At 37.1% G+C, this 14,636-nt stretch overlaps 2 protein-coding genes and 2 pseudogenes across 3 annotated transcripts; 2 read left to right on the plus strand and 2 right to left on the minus strand.

Moving 5' to 3' along the window:
* Positions 1-1,031: 1,031 nt before the first annotated feature.
* On the minus strand, positions 1,032-5,397 carry DWA1 (DWD (DDB1-binding WD40 protein) hypersensitive to ABA 1). The gene is made up of 13 exons (XM_021420754.2): positions 5,071-5,397; positions 4,922-4,953; positions 4,732-4,830; positions 4,440-4,516; positions 3,850-3,895; positions 3,413-3,473; positions 3,250-3,303; positions 3,022-3,102; positions 2,638-2,677; positions 2,304-2,416; positions 1,768-1,878; positions 1,487-1,603; positions 1,032-1,365 (listed from the first exon to the last, which is right to left on the minus strand). The coding sequence occupies exons 1-13, from the start codon at positions 5,263-5,265 to the stop codon at positions 1,276-1,278; spliced, it is 1,116 nt and encodes a 371-aa protein (XP_021276429.1). The 5' UTR covers positions 5,266-5,397; the 3' UTR covers positions 1,032-1,275.
* Positions 5,398-5,522: 125 nt separating this feature from the next.
* NMT1 (myristoyl-CoA:protein N-myristoyltransferase) lies at positions 5,523-7,583 on the plus strand. The gene is made up of 2 exons (XM_021420752.2): positions 5,523-5,771; positions 5,949-7,583. Exon 2 carries the CDS (start codon positions 6,030-6,032, stop codon positions 7,332-7,334), a length of 1,305 nt encoding a protein of 434 aa, XP_021276427.1. The 5' UTR covers positions 5,523-5,771; positions 5,949-6,029; the 3' UTR covers positions 7,335-7,583.
* A 1,432-nt stretch (positions 7,584-9,015) lies between these two features.
* LOC110411368 (telomere repeat-binding factor 4-like) lies at positions 9,016-12,342 on the minus strand (annotated as a pseudogene). Its single transcript, XR_016350897.1, has 6 exons — positions 12,061-12,342; positions 11,806-11,981; positions 11,262-11,349; positions 10,516-10,599; positions 9,140-9,396; positions 9,016-9,047 (listed from the first exon to the last, which is right to left on the minus strand). The product of XR_016350897.1 is annotated as a telomere repeat-binding factor 4-like (transcript).
* A 1,067-nt stretch (positions 12,343-13,409) lies between these two features.
* Positions 13,410-13,965, plus strand: LOC149527542 (uncharacterized; annotated as a pseudogene).
* Positions 13,966-14,636: the final 671 nt, after the last annotated feature.

Below are 14,636 nucleotides of genomic sequence, written 5' to 3' on the forward strand. Positions count from 1 at the left end.
TTAATCGAGTCATATATACATATAATTTTAATGTATGAGAACAATATTAATTTATATATCAAGTGGAGATCTATGTGTGTGTGTGTGTGTTTTTTTTTAAATCTAGTATCTTATAAGTTTAGAGAATTATTAATTTACTAAGTTAGTCTTAAGTCGGGAATTGTCAAAAATATTATTTAATCGAGATTATTAATTCATTGAGTATTAATTTATAGAGATTTTACTGTATATTGTTTATGACTTTCTTTTTTTAAAAAAAATTATAAATATATTAATTCAACTGCAAATAAGTATCAAGGATTTATACTTTCAATTCAAAAACTATGTTTATCTAGTAAAGGAAGACTCATAACTTGAAGACGTATTTTTTGTTAATATAAGATTCATGACATTTTATCTAATCTAATTGTGCAATACTCTAATTGTATAAGTATGGAAGAGAAAAGTCCATCTTCATTCGAATCTACTTTAATCTTAATATTTTTTATGAAAGTCTCATATTTGATCTATCTCGATCTTGATATTTTTTGTAAAAATCTCACATCAATAAAGAGTTAGAATAAACTTTTATATTACTTATTATGAATCTAAATTTTCAATCTAGAAAACTTACTTATTAAATGGAAAAAGCTCTTTGTGATTATGTCATTTAAATTTACTTAATAATATCGTATTTATCAAATTTTGGACAAAGTTAAATGCTGACTGATTAACACAATCCACCAGAACTCCTAGGTTCTGGCACAGTCAGTCAATGCCCAGGCACATGTACGAACGTCGGCACGATTATAAGATTGGCTTTGGGTAAGCTTCTCCAAATTTGTCCCTTTCCTTCTTTTCTCGTCTTCTTCCCACGCACAGAGGCAGGCAATACTGATTTCTCACCCTTTCCTTTCAAAGCCCGGATTGACGTTAGGAGAGAATAAAAGAATATCCGAATGGATTGATTCCGTTCTATTAGATACCAAAGGTATTCATGCCATGTTGCTTAAAGTGCATGCAAACTGTAACCACATTTATCTGATACAGAGTTTCACAAGTAAAATGACAACAACATTGTACTCACTTAAATCTGGCAGCACAAAACATGTGATAATCATTTTATGGGCAATTCAAAATGTAATTACCTCTACAAATCATTATAATTTATGTGTTCCTGCTAATCTATTGGAGGATTATGGCATGCTGTTCAAACACATGTTTCAGCTCTATAATCTTTAGCAGGCTTCTCAGTTCTCATGGCCACCCCCAGATTGTGGTATATCTCTGTGACTTTCAAACACAATGGCTATGGAATGTGCACAAATGACTTCCAAACTGTGATATGACATCTACAAGACCCCCATAACCGCCAATTGCAGTAACCTGACAAGAAGTTGGTCAAAACATGAAACGTATTAACAAATACAAAACACAGTTCAAATTAAAGAAGAAAAACTAATAGCAAGCAAGCATCACTGAATGGAAATGGAAATTTGGAACATACACCAGATGGGTGCAATGAGACTGAAAATGCTGATTGAGGAGCACATTGTATCTGTGAAAGTATCATTCCATTCATATCAAAACGGGTGAGTACAGGGTCTGCACCAACAGCTAATATCTGAAATGGAATCACGCAAATTATTAGGTGGAAAGAAGAAAGAAAAGACTAAGGCAACCTGACTTATTTGAAAATGACACATAAGTTTAAGAACAACATTAAGTAAACCATATTGATTAAAAGTCATAAAGTTGGTCTGCTTCAAAAACCCAATTCCAACGTACTTGATTGTCATCAAATACTACATCCTGCATAGATGCACGGCTGGATATATTTGAAATGCATTCAGACGCAGGGAGATTCCAGACTGACAAGCTCCGACCACTGCCACAAGCCTGCAAAGTTAAAAATGTTTCATTCAGGAACCAGAACAGCACATAACACATAATAAGCTTCTACCATAAATTCTCTTTTATTTGATTCTGCCAATACTTGAAGAAAACCTTTTCAATATAATTAATAGGTGTCTGAAAGATCCATGTTAAAGTGGGGAAAACGAAGTGCTCATAAGACCCTAGAATAGGAATCTCTCCAATTAAAATATCTACAGACTTAAATTGCTGAAGTTTAAGAGATTATACTCCAGCAACTGAATTCTAAGAGATTTAACCCGGCACAACCACCAACAATAAGGAGGCATTTCATTCAATGTTATTGAAGGCCAAATCTTTGCTGGGCTGCATAACATCTTATCTATTTGATATTTATAATGAGAAACAATCATAAAAACACCATTCGGATTTCACCCTTAAGCTCTTACCAACCAGCTCTCACTTGCATCTAGAGCAATGCAGCTAACACAGGAGATGAGTCCCTTCAACTTCTTGTCCTTCAGCGGGTCAATTACTTTAATGCACTTTCCACTTTTGCAATCTATTTAAGACCACATATATTAGACAGGTCACAATAGGTCATTATTCAAGACTATGTGTTGAATATAGAAAAATTATTTATTCTTGCCATGTCGGTAATGGTGAATCTTACACTAAACATATTCTGAAGCTAGAACTAGCACATGACAGAGTAAGCTAATTTCAACATAAGATTAAACTAACTCTCTGCAACTCCTTGAAAATAAGAAGACAGACTGTTACCCCATATTCGTGCAGTCCCATCCTCTGAACCAGTGATAATCTGAACACCAAGAAAGATGATAGATTAGGAAGTTTGCTCTGTATCTCAACCTTAGATAGATAGACGGCTACAATCAGCATAAACTATATGGTAATAGCACAAAAGGACCTTTTCTTTTTTTGATGAGTAATATTTCTATTAGCATATAGGATAAATAACCGTGGTTGATTAAATGAATAAAATGACAACCCCAAAAAAGTTCATTTTCTGTCAATTAATAAAATGAAACCCAGACTTAAAACTAAAAGAATAAAGTTGTGACAGTAAGGATTATTAATCCCACTGTCCGAAAGCAAAATTAAAGTAATAACCAAAATAGAGAATCACAGAGGGGAAAAATTGACCTGATTGGAAGAGGCACGGGCCACTATACAATGCAAATAGTCTGAGTGCCCCTTAAAAACCATTTTGATTTCACTCTTCTCCTGAAAGCTCCATTGGAAAGGATGTTAAGACTCAAAGCAGCTAGGAAAATAAAGGGAGGAATTTAAAGCTATATTCCATGAAAATGGAAAGTATTAACAATCATTTCCCAGAGGCAACATGAGGAATGGATTCACTAAAAAACATACCACATCCCAGCAATATGCACAGGAATCACCAGCAGCAGAGAAAATAGATCCCCCCTGTTGTAGCAGAGAGTGGAAAAAGAAACAAATTCATAAAACATAATTAGCCACAAATATAAGCAAATGTCAGTACAACCTACAAATTGGAAGGAAAGGTCTTAAAGACCTGAGGATCAACAGCAATGGCATTATTCTCAGGAATTGGAGAGAGAGCACCCCATGGACCTCTGAAAACAGAAATTAGTTGATAAGAAAGAATAGAATAATAATAAGCAATTCTTTTTCAGTGACTTCATAGTTTTTCCAAAAAGAAAACTAGCAGCCGGGAAAATAATATATAACCAAGTGAACACCAAAAGAGAAAATAAGTAGAAAATAATGTATCACAGGTTCAAAATCATGCATAGGCTTAGACAGAAGAGTAAGGGGAGCAACATATGACATGTCATATACATTAGAAGCTACATGCATAGTCAATCCCACATAATAGGAGAGTAAGGGGAGCAAATGGAGTGCGCCTCTAAAAGATTAACTTTAATGAAGAAGTAGAAGGATATGCATTACCACACACAAAAGCATCTACTATAAGCTGTGATTACTCACTTATGTTGGGGATTGACCAAGTCAAGAACTGGCTTCATATGATTTCCTGCAAAACATTAAACAAAATGGCCAATTAAACACATTCAGCAAAAGCAACACATAACATCATTGAATAATAAGTATGGGCAAACAAAGATTAATTGTAAGATATTATTTGAGGAAAATATAGGCTTCAAACAAAAGATTAATGATTTACTGACTACTATCAACTTGAACTTCTTACACATGCTTCCAGAAGCAACAGCTTCCTAAAGTTCAATGTTTATAGTCATACCAAAGACATGTTGACAACCTCAGCTAAAATGCATGCGAAATTGCATTTCCTACCCAGAGTAGCATTTGAAATTCTGAATGATAGGAAAATACCAGCTGGGTCTCTGCTCGATCTAAGTTTCAAAGACAAAGGATGGTAAAACAAATGGAAAACATTTAACACTAAAAGAAAATTTCAGAGATCACCACAAGAGGACATTAAATTAAGATAAAATAGAGTAGCACTCTCACATACAAAACACATGGGTGATATAAAGTGAAAACTTTGAATGCTATCTTATCGAAAGAATGAGTTAAACAGTTCCAAAATCTGGTACCTTGGAAGGTAATAGGCACCTCCGATTCAGTAAACTCCTTCCACCTCCATCCTTTAATTTTACCATCATCACCACAACTGCAAAAATGCTTTGAAAAAGTGAACTGCAATAATCGAAGGCTCACAGACCATTGGAATGAATTCCAATCAGACTTGGTTAAGTTAACGAATAACAGCAAGATTCAGCTTGAGCTTGAAATACGCTCAACCATGTTCCTACTCTTAATGCACATAATTATATTAAACAAAACTAAAAAAAGGACAGATTTTAATAACATCATATTGAATTAAACCTTAATAACAAAGAATCTTCCCCATTGCCGTAGAATTTCACATCATACGCCGGTCCATCATGCCCTTCAAGGAATCCCTCCGGCTCAGCCGGTAACAGCCTATCAAATTCCACCACAAGCCAAAGCACAACCAGTTACTCTCACTCAAATTCAAAACAGTAATTAATTAACTGATTCAAAGTTCTTTTACCGTTGAGCTCTAGCACTGCAAAAACCAATCGGCTGCATGCACAAGTGAAATTCAAGTGAGAATCATTTCTATTCTTCAATTAAATTCTTCTTTATATATATATATATATATATATATATATATATGAAAAAAAGAAGAGGAGGACTCACGAGTTTGGAGACGCAAGAGGAAACGGAGTAAGAAGCGATCGAACCATCGCTGGAGGCGACGACGACACATTCCGGATTAGGGTTTAAGGAAGGAGCCCAAACGGTTCGGAACACGGTTCGGGTTTGGATCTCTCTTTCCCTCAATATGCTCTCCCTGTACGCTTCTTCGTCCCAATTTGTTGCATCCCCGCACATTTTTCTTAATTTGAATGTTTATGAGGCACGGCTTTCGTGCTCGCTGGGGCTCCGAGCAGCTTTGCCTTCATCAGTTGTCACCATCGTAACTCCAGAGCTTGAAGAAGAGACCGGTGGGAAATGTTGGACACTGTAAACGATGTCGTTTTCAGAGGGGGGAAAACGGGCCAGGGGCCTGAGATTCATTTGGGGCTTTTGGGCTCAACAGGAGTTTCTATGTGGAAAAGCCGTCGTTTAGTTGGTAATTCCGAAAAAAGCAAGAATAGAAATGTACACTCTTTTTTTGACTGTCACCAAAATGAGTTTCGGCATCTCCAAAGCCGCTCTCTGGAGAAAACCCTAAAGATTCTTCCCCTTCTTAATAAAAACCAAACAAAGACTAATCTTTCTATCGCTTTGGGTTTGAAGATCTGATTTAATATTTTCTCATCTCAATATCTGCCCCATAAATCTCTCAGCATTTCCCCAGATTTAGAATCTGCTAAAGTTTTGTCCTTTCAATCCGAGTAAGTTACGTATTGTTAATTTTTTTCACTTAATCACGCAGATCTATTTACTAATTATATCACTTTGCGTATACTTTTGAGGTCGTTTTAATAGATTTATTTAATAGGTTCTTGCTTGTTGCTATGCTTTTTCGCCCTGTTTTCAATTTTGGACATGCATTTTTTTTATTTGTTCAGGTATATTTTGAGAAAATAGCTGAGATATTCAGATAATCTTCTGGGTATATTAAAGTAGCTGAAATTGATTGATTGCCTGAAATGAGTGATAACAATTCACCACCTGGGTCACCCAAAGGAAACCCAGATCAGAATTCTGAGGCTAGCCAATTGCCCAAAGATGATAGTTCGCTTGAAACCATAGTTCGAAGGTTTCAGGATTCCATGTCCTTAGCAAAGAAACACAAGTTTTGGGAAACTCAGCCTGTTGGTCAATTTAAGGATGTTGGGGACACAAGTTTCCCTGAGGGCCCAATCGAGCCTGCGACCCCATTGTCTGAAGTCAAACAGGAACCTTATAACCTTCCGAGTCCTTATGAATGGACCACTTGTGATATGGATTCAGAAGAGACTTGTACTGAGGTTTACAATCTTTTGAAGAACAATTATGTCGAGGATGATGAGAATATGTTTAGGTTCAATTATTCCAAGGAGTTTCTTAGGTGGGCTTTGCGGCCCCCTGGTTATTATAAGAGCTGGCACCTTGGGGTCCGTGCTAAGGCTTCAAAGAAGCTTGTTGCTTTCATTACTGGTGTCCCTGCAAGAATAAGGGTGCGTGATGAAGTTGTGAAGATGGCAGAGATCAATTTCTTGTGTGTTCATAAGAAGCTGAGATCAAAGAGACTTGCACCTGTGATGATTAAGGAGGTTACCAGGAGAGTTCATTTGGAGAATATTTGGCAGGCAGCTTATACAGCTGGAGTTGTTCTTCCGACACCAATTACTACTTGCCAGTACTGGCATAGGTCATTGAACCCCAAGAAGCTTATTGATGTTGGCTTTTCTAGGCTTGGGGCTAGGATGACAATGAGCCGAACCATTAAACTCTACAAGTTACCTGATTCTCCTGCTACCCCTGGATTCAGAAAGATGGAGCTTCGTGATGTCCCTGCCGTCACTAGGTTGCTCAGAAACTACTTGAGCCAGTTCGCTGTTGCTCCAGATTTTGATGAGAATGATGTGGAGCACTGGCTTCTTCCTACTGAGGATGTCATAGATAGTTACTTGGTTGAGAGCCCAGAGACGCATGACATAACTGACTTCTGCAGCTTCTACACTCTTCCTTCGTCTATTCTTGGCAACCAGAACTATTCAATTTTGAAAGCTGCCTACTCTTACTATAACGTCTCCACTAAGACTCCATTGCTTCAGTTGATGAATGATGCTCTTATTGTTGCTAAGCAGAAGGATTTTGATGTTTTCAATGCACTGGATGTCATGCATAACGAGTCTTTCCTCAAAGAATTGAAATTTGGGCCAGGTGATGGGCAACTTCACTACTACCTCTATAATTATCGGATACGAAGTGCCTTGAGACCATCTGAGCTTGGTCTTGTACTCTTATAGGTTGGTTCTGCAGTTTTGATTCCAATTTAGGTTTGGATTGCATCATATTTATTGTTCCACTGCATCCGCCGCTAGGGATGGGGTTGGCAGTGCATGCAAGAGCAGCCTTTATTGTGTTACTGAGCCTTAATTGCTTAGGAAATACAATATTGCTGACATCGCAGATTGTTCTATGGACACAAATAATGTTGAGATTTTGCATGTGGTTTATTCTCAGTCTTTATAATGCTCTTGCAGTTTTTCGTTGCCTTTTCTGCTTATTGGCCCTGTTTCATATTTGATTAATTCCTTTAAAGATTAAACAAAGCTGCAGCAACTGCAGTTTTTCATTACTAATCTGGCGATGAATTGTTGCGTGGTCAATCTGAGGGCGAATGGAGCAGATTGCCTAAAATGACTGTGTGGTCTTTTGGCAAGTGATCTTCGAGTTGCATTAGCTTTGTATATTTGCAATAATCGCATAAGAGGTCTCCTATTGGATGGTGTAAAGTAAGCGCTTGTTCTTTGAATCATGGGCAGCTGAAAATGCCACTCCCCCTCCACTCTTACGCTTTTGACATGCAACAAATGTTAATGATATACTTAGCAACTATTGTCAGCTTGCAACAAGTTTAATTAATTTGCTGCCACTACAAAGAGAACAATATGACATCCTTTATCGTTCAAAACGCCGCAGCTGGCATGAGCTCGCTCATTCTCTGTGGACTATCAATGGCGCCGCTGTTGGAGCGCCAATTTTGCAACCATCCGGGTTGTTATCGTTCTTCCAGTGGAACAAAGGAAAGATGGGGAAGTGGGAAAATTTTTACCTTTGACGCAGTCGAATATGGCTCACACCTCCTGGGTAAACAAAAGCCTCTATACCCCTCTGGTTATGTTACGAAGAAAATGAAACAAGTCAATTTGAAGAGTGATTTCTTTTGAGTTTGACTTGCTTAAGTTATAGGTGGTTTTGAGTTTTGGCTGGAAATTGATTAAATCTTTTACATATGATAGAGCTTTATTTGATTACAGAAGCTTAGCTATCACACCGATAAAATTAAAGAAAATAATTAAATGCCACTTTTTAACTTTTAGAGTTATATTTGATATTAAATACTATCAATCAATCAAAAATCATAAGTGAATTTTTCAGTCAAATTGTTTGCATTTGATGTAAAATGATTTCTGATGATTTTTGTTTCAAAAATTATTTTGATTTTTGTTTAAAGTTGATAAAGCCTCATTTTTGATTTTAAAATTAACTTAAAACGATCCAAACCTAGTTAACAGGAAGATGATGATGAGGTGACCCAATTTTCCATTGACCCAAAGTAACCAAATCCAGCCTGACCCTAGCTTCCCAACTTGCACCTTCCTCACATGCAAAACCCGTTAATCATTAATTTGTCTTACACATGTACTTACGTATTAGAACTTAAGTACAAAAGTTTATTTTTCCTTTTCCTTTCTGTCAATGCGTGGTCCTCTGGAAAGAAAGTACGGATAACTTTGAGAATTCGGAATGGAGAACATTGAACTTTCTGCTGCACTAGCAAGACGCAACAATATTCAAATAACTGGGGAGTAATCTCTCATATGAATTAGTCAAGTCACATCCAAAGAGAAAGAAGAGAAACACTACCAACAATATGTACATGTTCTAATTCAAGGGGTCATCTCTACTGTTAATCCACATTTCCTATGCCATGAGCATAATTTCACCTTGAGAACCTGAAACAATAAAACATACAAAATTTATAAGAAATGGAAACATAATGCTTAATAAAGCAAAAATATGAGCTTGAAATATAATAATACATTACATGTTTCAAAAATCTCTTTGGCCAACTGCAGCAGTGAATTGTATCTTCAGCCATTTTTGAGACTCTTTCTGCCTCTTTTAACTGCTTCAGCTGCAACAAAGGACTTATTTTCTGCTTCAGCAATCAAATAGGCAGCAGTTACTGAGCTTCTTCAACTGAATCACAAGTTACATGCTTAAGCCGCATTCCTTTCTGTTTGGGCTAGGTGTCTTCGTCCCAAATGTCTCATCTTTTCTTATCTTGTACCGATTCTGCACCTGCATTATTATGATAAATAAAGCAAAACAGATTTCATATTTCAGATCTACTATAAAGTTACCCTAACAGAACAATCTGCAAACACAATTTACTTCCACAGCTTTAATAAATTCTTTCGTGGCTCACCACATTTTTTTGTTCTCAGAAATGTATATTTCTTAGCAGTATATACTGCCACAACTACGATAAATTTTTTCTTGGCTCATAACATTTTTCTTTCTCAGAAATATATATTCTTAGTGGCTAGAATTGTATCAGGTAGACTTGTGATCATCACTACAAATTTGCATACATATTTTTTAATATTTTCTATGCAAAAATTTTGGGCCTTCTCAATCAAGAAATGGGTAAAGCTTCGAATGCAAAATGCCTAAGAGGGCCAGAAATCACAAAAAGGCAACAAAAATTTGTAATAAAGTCTAAGAAACGCTACGGTATTTGAACTATTAACTTTTGAGAAAAGTAACTTTAATTAAATATCTTGGAAAAAGTTTCAATGATAAGAATATTATAAGTGTTGTACATCTCCCCAAAGTTATATGTTACTCCATAGAATGATATGTCGAATAGAGGGCATGAGTAATTGCACCATCTAAATGGCTGGAATTTCTCAATATATAAAATTTTGCCATCACAAGGCAACAAAGATATTCAGAAAAAGTTCTAATTAGTCATACTCTGTTAAATTAATCATCCATTAGTCTATCAGAAGCTGATATCCTCGAACGATGTCAATTGCTGGTAACACTAATCGGAAAATCACATTGATGGAGGATATGTGTTTTTCTGTTATAAAAGAAGTTTTATCAGCAATTTGACTCCAATTATATTTTTCCTTTTATTCCAATGAAGACATATGAAAACAGATAAAAGTTCATGAAGACTCTTCTTCACAACTCATATCAACAGACCATTTTGATCCCTAACTAGAAGTGCAGGACCATTGTGCACCAAAGAAGCCCAAAGTCATCTCCCTAATTTATCTCCTATAAATAGGATCTACAGCAATCCTATATTATGAACGATTATTATATTGATAGTAATCTAAATAACTTGAAACTAAACATTTCAAAAACTAGTAGATGGCCATGGGTAAAAAGAAGGATAGAATCATTCACCTTTTCTAGTTTTTCTACTGCAACCAGCCTTTTCAACCTTGAACATAACTGCTTCCTAAAGCTTTGAGGCACCTCTTGCCTTTGCTGCATAATTTTATTAAGGAAAGAACATACTCATGATTTTGATAATGTAAGCAAACAACCAGTGAGAAATTAAGTTACAATGCTGAAAATAAGAACCCAACCAATTAAGATAGAGGACATCAAAACAGTAAGGAAGCAGGAATTTTGAATACCATCCTAGTATTCATGGTCAACCATCATTTGGTATTTCTGTGCACCTTAAATGAAGATTTGGAAAGAAAAGGAGCTACATGGAGGCTGTAGCTAGCTTGAGAAAATTCCAGGTTTGAAAAGCCTTTAGCAGCAAGCCTAACATGCATAGCAGGACCTTAGGCCCGAGTCCCTGACTTAGTTGCTTTAGAGGGGAAGCTTGTCTAGCATAACAGAAATCCACATGCATGGTTTCCTAAGATCCAACTGTTCCTCAAATTCAGTCTTAGCATCAATAATGAGATGTATGGATTTTTTAACAGCCATTTTTACCTCGAGGATGATTAGAGACAATATCTCAAATCAATCTAGCCATATACACAAAGTAGCAGCAAATAAGTCTTCGACATACCAAGTCCACATAGACTTTTGAGATAATCAAACTGTTCTTTTCCTAACCAAACAGGTACCTTTCTCCATGGAAAATAAATTAATGTTCATGAAATGATGAAAAAATGAAAATTACATGGTACCTCAATGTAGCTGATAATTGCTCTGTATATCTGATCCGTTGGCTCTTTCAACGCTGACAAAGCTTCGATAATCATTTCGTTGTACCGGCTACAATTATGTAATAATGTCAAACAGCACAGTACACAAATGCTTATCACAAAGAAATTGAGAAGAAACAATTATCAGCCATAGAGCAGAAACTAAATTCGAAATTTAGTATACCATCAAAACATCTTTAAGAAGCAGCAGGCTTGACCCTTCATTTCATATCAAGAGGAAAAAAAATTCGTTTCTCCTTGATAACTTCATGCAACTATATAGTAACTAAATATGATAAATTAACTAAAACTCCACGAAATTCACTACCATAATCACGGCAAACTTCTCAAATTAACTACCTATACATCAATTAAGAGTTTGGGGAGAATTAATGTATAGCATTGTTATTTGTTACGAAGCATTATAAAGGTTGTTTTTGTTAGGAGATACATACAGTGATGAACAAATGGCCAAATAAATGCATTTTGGAGAGTGAGAGAGAGAGAGAGAGTAAAAAGTGCATACTTTGAAGCGAAGCTTTTTGACGAATCATCAGTGACTGGCTTCGACAAGGCATTTCGCTTAACAGGAACAGAGCTCTGCGGAGTCGAACCGTCGGAGTTTGCTTTGGGCTTTGACGTCCTTGATTTTTCCCGGGAACCATGGCCACCGGAACCACCACTCAAATTCCGCCACTTGTCCTATACAAACAGAATGTCAGATAAAGAAAATAAAATAAATTTTCAAAAGAAAATATTGACAGATGAGGGGGAGGGGGACCTTGAGATCAATGTTGGAGCGAGCGAAGAGGAAGGGGCTTAACTCCGGGTCTCTTTGGATTGATTTCCAATTCCCTTTGCCGTATTTGGCTACTCCTGCTCTCAATGCTTCTTCTTCTTCTGCTGTCCACTTCTGCTTTGGATTCCCCATGCTCTATCTCTCTCTCAACGATGCGCAGCGCCGCTACTGCCGCCCGCGCAACTCTTTCTTCTAAACCGACGGTGACGTTTCAGCTTTGAAAATCGTTCGAATGCTCGGGTCATGTGCCCGTTTACAGGCACATACTTTGCCTTCGTTTATTGGTCACTAATACGACAGCGCTTTAATTTTTGGCGGCTTTTGAGAGGAGTGGGCTTTCTGCACAGTCCACCAATCGTTCTGCTCCACCTGGAATCAAAGGTGAGCTATACCTCCTTAAGTGTTATTGTCGACCAAAGACTCATTTTGCTCATTAAATAACGGTAATATAATTATATTTATAAAGTTGATTAAATTTTCCATTACAACCGATGGTTAAGAATCATTAGCCAAAGTTAAACAGTCGTTAATCACCTTCTGGTTGAAGAAAAGGCCAACTTGAACAGCAGGGAAAAGATAAAAAAAAAAGGAAAAAAATTTAAAGAATAGAGGAGACAGTTAGTTCATAGTGCTGAAAGTCGAATTTTCATGACGACCAATGGTCAGCCAGCCTGATACGGTAAAGTGGGAAGATGATGAGGAGGCCAAAAGGTGGGAAAGGTGAAATTGGCTAGTTGCTTCTGATAGGACCAAAAACAATTTTGCTTGCATACATTAAAATTTGTTGGTACTTAACAATTTTTACAAGTCAATGTATGTTGTATATGGGGCCATAGTGTCGCCTTGAGTTTGTATCTTCGGGGAAATTAAGGTTCATGTTTACAGTATGCTGTTAGGTAAGGGTAGCTAGCAGCGAGCAAAGGAAGGTGTCGAGGATTTTCTTTAAAATTTAGAAAGTTGAAAAGAACGGTACCAATAATATTACCCAATGCCAACAACCCATAGGTGCATGGCAAGTTGCCAACGATTTAGTTCTCAGGGCTCGGAAGAGGAACAAATACAGGCAACGACCCAAAGAAATGGGGTAGTGAACTCCCAACCAATGCCTTTTTTGGACGCAAGGAAGCGGTTGGGAGAAAGCAAAGTAATGAACGGCCCACAACACATGGGAGTGCTCGGTGGAGTCTAAGCCCGGAAGCCATTTCATCAAAGCCATACACCTGTCGTGATCATATCCTTCTTCATTTTTATTCGATTCCTTTGTAATACAGGGTAGCCCCTTATAAGAGGGGCCTCGAATCCGCATGAACATCAAAGAGCGTAGTGCCAAGTGCAAAACTCATCCTAACTTGTAGCGTGTGTATCCGAGTGAGCCAAAAACAAGATACATGGCCATGGGTGGGAACAAGCAGAAGAAATCCTTCTCTTTTTTCAGTTTCTTCAAAGCTAAGAAGGGTCGTAGTGAGGATCATTCATATTCAGCGGGCGAAGACGTTTGGGGCGCACGAAAGGTGTATCCAAGTGATGAAGACAATACGCTCAGGGTGGTTGCTGAGCCTGGTATTGACAAGAAAGCTTCTGCTTTCATTGCCAATTTCCATGCAACTCGTGTCTCAGAAGCAATTCATCACCAGCTCGCAGGCTGAATATGAGACCGCCCCCTCATATGAAAGCCACCTCTCGTCCATACCACTCTAGCTAGCTCGTTCCCTTCCAGTGATCTTCTGTTTTTATTACTGAGACAGCAAATTGTTCTTAATCATTATCAGTTTGTTTATAGTTTGTGAACGAAAAATAAACATTCGTGAATTCTTATAAAGAAATCAGTCTAGTGAGATTTGCTTCTGTTCAACTTTTTATGTATGATTGTTTCCTTCTTTCATAGTACAAAATACAAGGACAGTCTCAGTACTGTATCCTGTAAGCACCCTGTTTTTTGCTTCTTATACTAATATTAATTCTACCTATATATCATACAACACCATAAATCAATTTCCGTGTTCCTTGTATCTGGACTTAAATGGACAGAAAAGCTGATGTTTCAAGATACCTGGTGTTGGATGAAAACTGAATAGCTTAAGCTGCAGAGTTTCTCTACACTTTGATTCTGGGATAGAATCAATGTCAGTTCATGAGCTTCAGCTAGTGGACAAAGTAAAGGAAAAATGGAGCTCCAAGGTACTAATTTATGTTAATTCATGACGATTCATATTTGCTAGCAGTTTCCTAGCTAGTTGATGAAACAGAAATGAAGACTGGCGTTCCCTAAACTCCAAAGCTTAAGCAAATTTCAGCATAGCATTGGGTGTTACCAACGTATATTTTGAATTATTAAAGAATTACTATATCCGATGGGTACCTTGAGCTGAGTAATTCAGGCAATTTTCCGCAGTTTTGGTTCAAGCAATAATGCCTGCCTTGCTGCTGCTGCTTGGTTAAGCTTAAGCAAGTAAGCATTCAGACAGCATATGAAATAATTGGTACCTCCATGTGTGTGGAATCTGACAAATCTCCACTAATAGGAGTTATGGCTTGCTCCGCACAAATGTACTACGTGA

The sequence above is a fragment of the Theobroma umbraticum genome, unplaced genomic scaffold (assembly GCF_002168275.2).
Source record: "Theobroma umbraticum cultivar Fairchild unplaced genomic scaffold, ASM216827v3 scaffold_56.0, whole genome shotgun sequence".
In the NCBI taxonomy this organism is placed as follows: Eukaryota; Viridiplantae; Streptophyta; class Magnoliopsida; order Malvales; family Malvaceae; genus Theobroma; species Theobroma umbraticum.

Excerpts from the sequence above, each read along its gene's own strand:
- NMT1 (XM_021420752.2), top strand. The coding sequence starts at position 6,030 with ATGAGTGATAACAATTCACCACCTGGGTCACCCAAAGGAAACCCAGAT.
- DWA1 (XM_021420754.2), bottom strand. The coding sequence starts at position 5,265 with ATGTGCGGGGATGCAACAAATTGGGACGAAGAAGCGTACAGGGAGAGC. Across the intron at positions 4,831-4,921 it reads TGCAGTGCTAGAGCTCAACG|GCTGTTACCGGCTGAGCCGG; the intron begins GTAAAAGAACTT and ends GGAATTTGATAG. Across the intron at positions 2,417-2,637 it reads TGGGACTGCACGAATATGGG|ATTGCAAAAGTGGAAAGTGC; the intron begins GTAACAGTCTGT and ends GGTCTTAAATAG.